This window comes from Cuculus canorus, chromosome 3 (genome assembly GCF_017976375.1).
Source record: "Cuculus canorus isolate bCucCan1 chromosome 3, bCucCan1.pri, whole genome shotgun sequence".
In the NCBI taxonomy this organism is placed as follows: domain Eukaryota; kingdom Metazoa; phylum Chordata; class Aves; order Cuculiformes; family Cuculidae; genus Cuculus; species Cuculus canorus.
The window spans coordinates 64,802,737-64,815,571 of NC_071403.1; the positions used below are offsets into that span (position 1 = coordinate 64,802,737).

The following is a 12,835-nucleotide window of genomic DNA, read 5'->3' on the forward strand; positions in this document are numbered from 1 at the left end:
CAAAGGCCTTTTGCAAGCATGTAATAATGCCTTAAAAGGTAAAATAGTGCAACAAATGAGAAACTAAGTAGGATAAGAGACAGCAAAAGCAGCAATGGAGTGAAAAAGCAAAATCACTTAATATCCTCTTGTAGGTTTTACCATAATAGCTCTTGCTAATATATTTATGAATGCTAAATGTTAAAAAAAAAAAAGGAAAAATGGTTAATCATTTTATTAAGTAAATGAAAACTAAAAAAACCCACTGAGTTTACAAATTCCTCTGATCTGCTTACAACACTTGAGTTCTTGTAGACAGAAGGCTGTTGGTGCCTGAGCCACATGGCCCTCAGGACAGGGCTTGCAGCAGAGCAGCAAGTGACCAAAAGGCACAAGGGAAAAATTAGGATAGTTCAAAATAATTTACTTGAATGTATTATTGAGAGTGCTACTATTTCCATACTGAATTAACGGCATTTATTTAACAGTGACCACAGCACAGATTTTTAAATGTGTTTAGCATCCCTTTAAAAAAAAAAACAAAACAAAACCAGTACTGTGTAGTTTTTAAAGTATGAATTATATTCTTTTTCTTCTTCTCCTTTAATGTGTACTAAGACAGAGGAAAGGAAGTGAAACCTCTGGCTGGAAGAGAATGATAACAAAATGAAGAGTTATGCAAACCAATAGGATGCATTTCCCTGGAACGATGTATTGTTTTAAGCAACCTCTGATGAAAGAGAAATTGCTAATAAAAAAGCTCAGAGGTGTGAGGAATGGAGATGATAAATCATATGCAAAAACCTGCCTAAATACTTCTAGGATGGTGCTGAACCGTAATATTGAACTGCTGAACTGACCCAACTTGGCAATTTGGCATTCTTATTATGTTTTTGTTTCTATTCTGATTATTTTAAATCTAAATTTTAGGGGAACGGAGTACCTGCCTGGAAGTTCAGGAAACATATTTATGAAATATGGATGCTTATACATCTAACCCAAAAATGTAGGAGAAGAAGCAACTGGTTAAAACTGTTGTGCAAGATTCCAAAATAGTTAGCAGATGCAGTATTTAAATCAATCATTAAATATATAGGGTGAAACAGATTAATGTTTTTGCGGTATCCTTTTTCCTTAGTAGCATTTGAACAGTACTATTTTTCTTGTTTGTTTTGTCTTGTTTCATGCCAGATGTTCTTATCAGGGAAAACAATACTGGTGTGTTTTAATATTGATGAGTTGATTCTCCTGGGAATAATAGTATATCTACCTTCTCAGAAAACAAATTGTGGGAGTTTTTTTTATAGTGTAATTACCATAATGCATTGAATTTTAAATGCAACTCTTTAAAACTGTGGAAAGAACTTCTTGTTTATTATCTTTCTCCTATTTATAATACTTTCAAAATAACTCTCCTTTTAAAACTACATATTGTGTTTTGGTGACCTTTTACAAGTAAACATGTAAATCACCAGAGGTACTGCGTGATCTGTCAAAGTAACATATGCTTTAGCACCTTATAAACTATTAAATAATCATAATATTTTTCTTTCTGAAGTTTTAGTTTAAGCAATTGCAGAGCAGTTACTTTGTTTTAACTTTTTTTTTTTTCCCCCTTTTCTCTCCAGGAACTTGAACATTAAAGTCCTAGAATTATAAACAATTTGGTGATGAGCTGAGTTTGCAATGCAGGCAATAAAAACCGTGGAAAAAGAAGTTACTTTTGTCAAGGAAATACTTTTCACAGAATCCTTCCCAAAGAAACAAGAGTGCGGCAGAAGCCCAGAGCGCAGGCGGCTCTGCGAGCAGCAGCAGCCATTGGAAGGAGCTGTCTTCAGCTCTCAGTGCTGTACTGAGCATGTCCCAGCGGAACCCAGCGCAAGCAGCACATTATGCAAAAAGGCAGCTCTAGCAGATGGGAGAGAGGCACAGCAAGCATTTGCTGCACTTGCATCACCACTGCTTGAAAACAAACCTGGATCGCTAGAGGGGATCTCGCCGGCAGGCCAAAGGAATGAAATCAGGGAGCATGGCTTGATTGCTGAAGGGGTTGCGCTACAAACAATCATGGGGAATCAAGATGGGAAGCTAAAGAAAAATACAGGTGATGTGCATGAAGGAGGAGAGGATGCCTCTGGGCCCAAGGATGCAGACGGCACAAAGAAGGTACCGGGAAGCAGAAGGGGGCTAGGGAAGCATGCAAAAGGAAGTGAATCGGGTAAGAAGAAGGGTAAGTCAGACTCGAGGGCCTCAGTGTTTTCAAATCTGAGGATCAGAAAAAATCTGTCTAAGGCTAAAGATGGGAACAGCAGTTCACGGGAGGATGTTTTGGAAAGCCAGGCCTTGCATGCTGGAGAGCTGGACAGTACTCATTCAGTTGTAGCCAAGACTCCAGATATAAGCATCTCTGCAGATGAAGGGGGACTCTCTGACACAGATGCTGAACATTTTGAAATCAGAAATGAAACTGTCTCGGCTGCTGCAGAGACACAGGATGGACAAAGGACCAGCTCTGGCTCTGATACGGATCTGTACAGTTTCCATTCAGCTGCAGAACAAGAGGATTTGCTTTCTGATATCCAGCAAGCTATTAGACTGCAGCGGCAGCAGCAGGGGGCAATTAACATTGGAACTGAGGACCTTGTCACCAAAACAATGGGCCGACACATGGCTAATTCACAAGCAGCCCCCTTAGATTTTGAGCGGTTTCTTTCAGTAACTGCCACTGAAAAAGAGAGGAGCCCAGACACTGAGGGGGCCTTTCCAGAGGTATCTGAAATTACGGAAAAGATTCCCATTTCCTGTGCAACTGAACGTGAACTGAAAGAAGTGGGAAGTGGCACAGGCTCTCCTGGTAACGGCTTATTTGAAACACAAGAACGTAAGCTATTGACAGAGGAACAGGAACAGCTCGTTGCTGAAGTGGATGTTGTAGCTAGTGAACTAGAAGGTGATTTAAATAGAATTGCGGTGGAAAATGCATCTCGGACACACAGCTCCACAGAATCTTTTCCAGCCTCAGTAGCAGATGCCGAGACTAAAATTGCTGAAGTCCAGGCTGTTGATTTGCAGGACTCTGTAACAGAGGATAGTGTTTCAGAGTTGGGCCGTGATCATGCTGCTGAGACTCAGGAAGGGAAACATGCTCTGTCAGCCAGTCAAGAGGTCCTGCATAATGGTTTATCCATGGAAATGAAAAATGGCACTTTGTCCTCCAAAGGGACAGCAGGCAGTCCGGTGCTTGGTTCCCAGTGCTTTAAGCCCTATCTAATTAATCCTTGTTATATCAAAACCACAACTAGGCAACTGAGTTCTCCCAACCATTCACCATCTCCATCCCCATCCCAGAGCCCGCTTTTTACAAGGAGGCAGGAGTCCTCCCATAAAAAAGAAAAAGTCTCAATCAAGAAACAGAGGTCTGCTAGTTTAGCAGGTTTATTTAGTCGTTCAGCAGACTGGACAGAAGAGGTATCTAATCAGAAATGTGAGATAATGCAGAAGATGGGGTCTGCAGGCTTCTTGGAGCACAAGGGATTTAGAGAGAAATTTCAATCAGAAAGAGTGCCTTTGACTCATTCAAGAAAGTCCTCAGGGGTGCAGGCTTCCACAGAGACATTTCCCAATGTCTTTTCAGGTGAGTGACGTGTATTAAGGTCTTTTTTGCCACAGTGTTTTTGAAAATATACTTAAAATACTTTAAGTCAGCCCTTTGCATGTACTGTTGTCTTTACTTACTCTGGCAGCTTTGAAATTGAAGGCATGATCTTGCAAACACAGTCACATGTCATTAATGAGAATAGCCTCCCTATTCAGTGTCAGCCTTGGCAGTACTGCCAGTAAAGGAAGTGCGTAACACTTTGAAGTTTTTCTTTCTGATTTCCTCCTTTGTTTAAATCTTGTAGGAAAAGGCTGTTGCCTTAAATTATTCTTGTTGAAAAATGCTAAGAGCTGCACTGTTGCAGGCAGGCCAGCGTGAATACATCTTTTGGATGAAAAGCTTTCTGTAATTGTGATCATGTTTGGGGATTCCCTGTGCTAGGTGCTGTTCCGATGTACTGTAAATATTTGAGAGCTGCACCTGGTGTTAGAATGAGGCAGTGATGAGGATTTGCTTAGTCTAAAAAGGAAAAAGCCATGTAAGCACAGATGGACAGGACCACAGAAAGGAACCGATTTCTCCTTCAGAAGGAGGAAACAATAGGAGGAAAAAAATGTTAATGACTTGAAAAGGCAGCATAAAATGGAGAAGAGATGGGAAACTGTGGGTAATACAATTTGGTAGCTGTGGCAGGCTGCTGCTGAGGTGACTAATTCAGAAAATTCTTTTACCTTGCCTGTTGGGTAGATCACATTCTCTCACAGAGACACAGGAATATGAAGTTTACAAATGAAACAGTGTGAATTGATGGTTCTATTTTCCTGCACTTTGAGGTTTTTTTCCTCCTTTCTCTTCCCTTATCTGAAGTTTTTGTATAAAGATAATGTATTCAAAAATAGAGAAGGCCTCTGCCACATAGGCGGTGTGCATACAGACGAAACTCCACAAAGTGTTCCATTTACGTTTCAGAAAACTGTAGAACTAAGAGAATACAGAATGTGCCCTACAAGCAGGTGTTGCAAGATGAAAACAGTTGAATCTATAATCAGGTTTGAGTGGAAGTCGGCTCTAGATATGCAAACACAGTAATCGCATATATATTGGAGCTGTTTGCAAAAAATACAGTGAATTTTTTTTTATGCTTTTAAGAAAACTAAACAAAACTATGATTTTTGAAGGGAGCAATGACATGATCTAAAAATCATATGTAAGAAAACAGTTAAGCCATCAACAACTGTTTTGCATAAAAGGACTATCTTGTTTTATACTGTAGATTTAAAAAAAATATATAATTTGTAATCATTTACAGTCATAGTTGCTTTCTTTATTCATATTGTACCCTGCTTGACATAATAGTAATAGTGGTGATTGAACTTGTCTGGAAATAGAGATTAAAATTAGTGGTTGCCAACTCCAGGAGTTTGAAATACTTGGGTAAAGCATTAGCATTATTTTCCAGATTCAAATCACAAGAGTACTTTCACTCTTTAGTGGTCTTGCACAGACATCCCGAATTTCAGTCTTGAAAATTAGTATTCAAATTTTTAACACAAAATGCTAGCCCCCTCTGAAGGTGACCAGGCTCCTCTGAAGTAAGATGAATCTTCTTGGTGTGTTTTAAATAGCTTCCACTTTTTTCTTATCTTTAATTTCAGATATCCCCATGCAAAGTTTTACAACTTGAGGTGTTCACTACTTTCAGATTTATAGCACACAAAAAGTGCAGGTTTTTTGCTATCAATATTTGACAGCTTCTAAGCTCAGAGAGCTGAGCTTTAAATTTCATTATCAGTAATTAGTTGTTCTTCTTTATGATGGTGCTATGATAGAAATAAATTGTGTGGCAAACTTCAAGAACGTGGAATTACTTTTCAGAGAACTGTTTCCCAGGAAGCGGACTTCACATTTCCTTATGAAGTTACTTATTAGTAATTTTTGTTTTATCGTGTTTTCCCACCAACACTTTAGACTGTTTTTGTGTAGGGATCAATATCCAAAGCAACAGTAGTTCTGTCTCTTATGGAAATTACGGTGACCTTCATTTGCATGTACATACCAGCTGTCTTTATAGGCAGAGGACAATTATACCTTTCAGTCCATGCAAAAAAGCTTGAAATGAGGGAACTGGAAATGACATGTTAACACTTCATCTCTTTTTAATCATTCTTTGTACTTTAAAAAAATATGTTTACAAGCCAAAAATTATCAAGAATATAAAAATAACTAGTGTGCATGAAAATGGGAAATTAAACAACATTAATATTCCCACAGATTAGCTATCATTGATGTAAGAGCAGAAATGCGTCTTCATTTAAACCAGTCTGCATCGCAACAATTACAGAAATAATTTCCTAGTAATTTGAATACTGGTTTTGAAAAATGTGTTTTAATTGCATGCATGAGGTGCATCAGTTCAGGGATTACCATCAGGCTTTTAGAAATCACATTCCTTGTAGTAGCTCATTTCTGTCCTTAAAAAAAAAAAATTAAAAATCAGCTTCTTGCCTAGAGATTAAATCTCATCTTGCTTTGCAGTGCCTATAGTATTGTTCTGCATTTCTGACTAGAATCAAATAAAATATTCCACAACACTTTAGTCATTGATTTTAGTGACAGCAGGTTCTATGCAGATGACTGGCCTACTTTTGCACTATATCGTGGATTGGCTCTGTGCCATTTCATTTTCACAGCCATCCATATGAATTCTTCTAAGGCTGTTTTAGTGTAAAATGCAGGTGGAAGCTGAGAATTGGAATGGTAGAGACATTGTATATTTTAATCTTGCTTTATAATAAAAAGAGGTAAAATATGTTACTTCAGATTTGATGCATTGACTAAGAATGTGGTGTGGACAAATTTATGGGCATTTTGTAATTCAGGCATAGGCTGTATTTCTTTTATTATGAGGACAGCTGTATTTGAAATTGCAGTGGCAGTAATTACAAGTTCTAGATTACCTGACGCACAGTGGAGCCATGGCTTTTATGTTGTGACCCCAGGAGGGCAAGAGCTGAAACTGAACGATTAGGGTTGGTACTGTCACTTTGATATGTGGCAATGAAAGATTTACATTAACATTAAGAGAGTATTAACATACCTGAAATGGAAGAGCTAATAGATAGATTTAATGAAAAGGATTTTATCCTAGCATTAATTTGAGGTGCAGTAATTGCAGAGGAGCAAGAAAGGGTGTCTGTTACATAAAATGAATGTAAGGGTCCCATTAGCCGCCCCAGATGGTAATTAAACTTGGCCCAGACAGAGTCAAAGCAACAGTAGTTCTATTTCTTTCTAATGCTCTTTCTAATCTCTGTTGGCTGGCTGAAACACCCTTGCTGCATGAATCTCTTTCAAACAGATCATTTATCTTTAAATTTCTCTTCAGGGTTTTGTATTTGTCCTGCTCTAGCTGTAAACAGAAGACAAACAAAATATCCTGGTTACCATAAGAAAAAACTGAAGTCAGTTCTATGTTTGTGTGCTCAGGGCCACTTTCTGATTTCCGTTGAGTGCTGTCCTCCTTCTGTCAAAGTCTGCTTTATCTCACTTCTGCAGGCATATACAATGGTCTTAGTATAGATAGGTATGTGAAAACTTGGAAAAACAGGTTGAAAGTTTGTTTCAGTGATGTGAAGTAGATCTATTTAGATACTTTTTCAAGGTCTTTTTTTCATTCTGAGTCATGTGATGATTCACTGTCCCACACAACATTGTTGTATCTAAATTTGAGATGTGGATTTGACAGATGGACCAGTTGGCTGGATGGTCACTCTCATAGTATTGTGATCAATGTCCCAATGTCCAAGTCAAGAACAGTGATGACTGGTGTTCTTCGGAGGTTGTTATTGGGACTGGCACTATTTAACAGCTCTGTTGATGAGATGGACAGTGGGATTGACTGCAGTGTCACCAAGTTAGCTGACAACACTAAGCTAAGTAATGCAGTTGACAAGCTGGAGTAAGGCATTCCATCCAGAGGGACCTGGTCAGGCTAGAGAGTTGGGCTTGTATGACTCTCATGAAGTTTGATAAGGCCAAATGCAAGAACCCTGCACCTGGATAAGGGGACTCACTAGTATCAACACAGGCTAGGGAATGAAGGAATTGAGAGCAGCCCTGCTGCAAAGGACTTTGGGGTGTTGGCTAATGAGAAGCTAAACCTGAGCCAGCAATATGCACACACAGCCCAGAAAGCCCCTGTACTCTGGGCTCCTTCAAAACAAGTATGACGAGCAGATCAAGGAAGGTGATTCTTGCCCCTCTACTCCACTCTTATGAGACCCCACTTGGAGTACTGCATACAGCTCTGGGGCCCCCAATACAAAAAGGACCTGTTGGAGCAAATCAGAGAAAGTCCACAAAGATGATCAGAAGGCTGGACCACCTCCAATAAGAGGACAGGCTGAGAGAGCTGAGGTTGTTTACTTAGAAAATAGAAGGCCCCGGAGAGATCTTCTAGCAGCCTTCTAGTATCTAAAGGGGGCCTATAAGAAAGCTGGAGAGGGACTTTTTACAAGGGATGTAGTGATAGGATAACGAGTGATGGATTTAAACTGAAAGAAGGTAGATTTAGATTAGATATAAGAAAAAAAATTTTTCTTTGAGGGTGATGAGTCACTGGAACAGATTGTCCAGATAAGTCATGGATGCCTCATCCCTGGAAGCATTCAAAGCCAGGTTGAATGGAGCTTTGAGCAACTTGGTCTACTAGAAGGTGTTCCTGCCCATGGTGACAAGGATGGAACTGGAGGATCTTTAATGCCCCTTCCAACCCAAACTGTTCTATGATTTGTATCTACTGGCATCCTGAGGAGACTATGGCTTACTGTTTCACTGATGATGTTTTTTAGCAGTAAAACAAATGTTTCTTTTATCAGATAGTGGGGCAGTGCAGCATCTTCTAATTGAAGGAGCTGCCCAGCCACAAGCCTTCATGTGATACAGGATCATGTGCTACAGTGAGTGTTGCTAGCAAGCGGTTGTAAGGGAAAGATCCTTCCCTTTTTGCCTAGGAAACCAAAACCTGGGGGGTAGTCAATGTGCAGAGAAAAAAAAAACCGAGGGGGGCCTGCAATACTGTGCTTCTACTACAGTAACATGTGTTTGAGAATCGGCTGCAGTTTGTTATTGAAAGACTGCTGAGTGCCGATAAGTTGCTTTAATGTTACCATGCCAGCACTGCAACGTGGGAATATTCCGAAGCAACATGAGTAATGTCACTGGAATGCAGTGCTCCTGGGTTATTTTGATGGGGTCTCACAATTAATGCTTTGATCTTTATCTAGAACTTCATTGGGAGTAGCAGGTTTTGGTCATGGTATTGAGTGGCTGCATCTCTCAGGCAACCTCGTTCTAAGCAGCAGCACTATTCTGAGGTCTGACTGGCAGCCTGAGTTGCATCTGGAATAGAAATGTATTGTCTTGGTTGCCTGCTGGTCCCTTGTGGAATGCAAAGTAGGAAAGGAAAAGGGACAGTTTATAGCTGGAGGTCCATGCAGCTCTGCTTAGATTTGAGACACAGTACCAGTATAATATGCATCACGCATAGAATCTGGCTAGACCTGGTTATTGAAGGACGTTGTGTGCTTCAGTGATTTCAATTCTGTGAAAAGAGCAGTGGAATGTTCAGTGGGAATAGTTATGTGGAATTTGTTTGAACATATTTCTTGGATCTGATTGTGCTTTATTATGTTTTAAAATATTTATATAGTATTTAATAGCTGGGGAGATGTCAATATTTCTCTAACTCTGCATAGGCTTTTCTTTGCAGAAAAAAATTCTATTTGTTGAAGCAGGCCTCATTTTTTTTTTTTCCGTACTGTGGTGTCTAAAGAAAAATAAACTTGGAATTGAAAAGCATCTCCAAGAATATTTTAGAGATGTGAGGGATCAAGTTCTGATGTGTATCACAGTGATAGAAAATGCAAAAATACTGATTACCCAAGATATTTTATTTGTGCTGTAGTTTAACCAAACTCAGAATATGACTGAGTGTATTCATTATAAACTACTCCTGTCAAAATTTGAACTTACATAAGGAATAGTGGTGATGAAGTGTGTATCTGTAGGTGTTCCTATGACTGTGGTTTTGATTATTTTTAGGTAGGTTTAAAAGCATCATTCTCTAGCAGCTAGGTGGAATAGAAGAGTTTCTGGAAACTTACTTTTCTGCATATAATTTTTATTTTTTTTTGAGGGATGAAATGAGTTGATGCAAGGGGAACAGGGCAGAAGCAGTGGGAAACTGTGAAAAGAAGGCAGTGGAAGGATGTGAGAACTTGACATTAGATTGCCTCATTCCTGCCTCTTCATATGATAATGAAAAGCAACTGGCCTTGCATTAAGTGCTATAAAAAGGGCAGCAAAGTGGGTTCAGGAGCTCTGTCATGCTGTTATTTCCTATAAGCAGCAGCAACTTCCTGAGTTCATATGTTGCAGCCCATCTAAAGGAAGCTGGGGAAAAAAGAGGTGGTCTGTGTTACCTTGAGTACAAAGTAACTATTTCTCCTTTTATTACTATACTGCTGTCCAAAATTGTTTCCTTCACATTGATGAAAATACCTAGGTTTTCTGACCATGAATAGGAACTGGATTGTTTTCTAGTCCAAAATCTTGCTTTATTCTAAGATAAATAAAGACCATGGCTGCTTTTATCTGTAGATGCATAGATGATAGAACCATTAAGTCAGCAATTCTGCAAGAGTAAGAAGCAGTGGTCATGAGACTGTGTATGTGTGCGTAAACAACATCATAATTGTAAAAGTAAATCCTAATATACATAAAATTAAATAGAAATATGTAAATATAGAAGAAGTAAAGAAAATGCTTGAGAATTTAATCTTGACATATGTGACTTGACATATGCAGCCAAACAGTGGCAGGAAAGCCTACTCACAAATAAGATTTATCATTGAGGCATTTTTATTTATCAGTGAAAGTACTAATTTTTTTAACATTAAGATCTGTAAGAAATTTATCAGGAGTAGCAGAGCATTGAATTTGGTGTGAATTTGAATCAGCAGGAAGTATAGATAACTTTACTGTGTAACTAACTACAGGAGTCAGCTTGCATTCTACAGTTTATTTGATGCTGAGATCAGGCTTAGATGTCCCTTAGAGATGCACAAGAGGTAGTATGCTATAGGGGAAAAATATCTCGTATCCTTACCGGTTCCTTGCACGGATAAGGAAAAAAATCACTGTACAGAAGAAGTCAGTTCTGCAATAACACTATAATTAACAACATTAACATGCTAACAGTCATGGAGGAAAAGGTAGTTTTCATAAAAGAAACCCAAAAACCGAGACTGACCCAAAACATTGCCTTTTTGGCAGAGGGTGTTTATCTGAACACTTGTTTTGTTATACAAAGAGTCAAGACAATACAGTATGCTGAAAAAGAGTTAAGGGAAATATTTGATTACAGCAATGAAAGAACATGAAGGTCCAGTTACAGCAAGAGAGACATGCTTAGATTTTATTCAGGGGAAGTCTGGAAGAGCATATCTGCACAAATATATAGGTGTTCATGTATATGTTTTTTCTTGAAATGTAGTTCTGATTTGCTACTTTTCCCCTTTCTTCATCTTGCCAATTTTTATTCATAGGTATAAAGAAGAAAAGTTTTTTTATATTGTGATAAATATTGAAAAGTCAGCACTTGTTAAAGTTGGAGGAGACTGTCAGACCTTGGGTGCGCAGGTCCTGGAGAGGAAAGAAAGCTGAGGCACACTGGGGGTCTAATAACTATGCTGAAAAAAATTTGTTTCCCACTTCAGAGACTTGCTAGTTTAGTTCAGTAGTGTTTTGTGACCTGTGGCTGATTGAGCAAGTACCTGGTTATGTTTCTAAGGTAGAGATGGACAAGACTGCATTAAATGTCAAATGAAATGTAGAACCACTGGAAATAAACAGGTTGTACAAAACTGAGTTGTAAAGAAAAGTGTGTATCTGTTTGGACTGACAAAAGATGCTGTTAGTAATAGCTGCCCAAAAAGATACCAGAAGAGCTTCTTACTTTAAAGAGCTAGAGAGAAATAACTGTCTTTCCAGCAGTCTGTGGGAACCTGGCACAGAATACTACTTTCACATCGCAAATCACCACAGAAACTAAAAGGGTAAAGATGGGCAGCATTAAATGCTTGCTGAGAGGAACCTAAGCACCTGGAAAACACCATATCAAAGTTGCCAAAGATGCATATGGTGCCTAAAATATTTGCTAGACACACACAGATTCTCTTTTATCATTAACTGCTATAATTACAGAAGGTTTAGCAATATACCTGTGTAATCTGTAATAATACTGCATTAGAACCTGAAGAAAAATCAAAGTGAAAGTAGATATGCCGTATAATGTTGTGGAAAGGTGCATCTTATTTATACTCTTAGAAAGGTATATCGTACTGTATATACTACTGCTGTATCATAGTTGGGGAACTGTTGGGTATTTTAAAACTTCAGTTTCTGAAAGGTACTTAGTAACATATAAGATATATGCTTACGTTTCACTCTATATGTGACATATAGAGTGAAAGGTAGGGATAAAAAAAATATAGCTTAATATTTTGTCTCAGCTTATGCTTAGATATCCTATTACGCATATGTCACATATCGGAAAATTCACTGGGGAGGAAACGTGTAAAATCTTAGTCACTGTGATAGCAAAATTTCAAGGAGTCTAACATTCAAGTTAGGGAGACAGATTGCTTCAGAGACTTACTAATCTGCAAGAATTCCTAAAGCACTGTCACAGGCCATCACAGCTCCTTTAATATGTTTTGAAGCTCTAATGGCAGCAAAGTGATAATACTTCTAAAAGTACTATATTGTTGTTACAAATGATTGAGACAATTTTAATAATTTTGACTGCAGCAACTAGTAAGTCTTTGGAAAAAATCTTGAAGAAAGAAATGATAAGGTATAATTAGCTATTGGGTATATGATAAAAGTGTAAAAGAAAACAGAACAAAATGCATCGTTTTTTAGCAAAGATCAATAAAATCATGTTGTTAACTTCTTAAGTACAGCTTCTTTCTAGACAATGCAAGTGTGGTAGGAAGGAATTAATCTGAATTTTTGTACAAAATGGCAAAATTCTCTTGCCAGCGGCAGTTTGTGACCTCCCTTCCAAAAGGCAGCCTGAATTTATGTGTTCCCTGGCTTTTTTAGGGATGTCTCAAACTCTTGAAGATGTTAGCATTATGTGATTCCCTTTCAGTAATTGCTTGCTCTGGATGAGTGAGTTGAAATCTCATTGAT

At 38.4% G+C, this 12,835-nt stretch overlaps 1 protein-coding gene across 1 annotated transcript in view; it reads left to right on the forward strand.

The window, feature by feature from the left end:
* FMN2 (formin 2) overlaps nt 1-12,835 on the forward strand; it is a 169,288-nt gene that overhangs the window by 12,880 nt on the left and 143,573 nt on the right. Inside the window, exon 2 of the mRNA XM_054062984.1 lies at nt 1,608-3,613. Coding sequence (XP_053918959.1) covers nt 1,666-3,613 — 1,948 coding nt within the window. The 5' untranslated portion in view covers nt 1,608-1,665. The remainder of the gene's footprint in view (nt 1-1,607; nt 3,614-12,835) is intronic.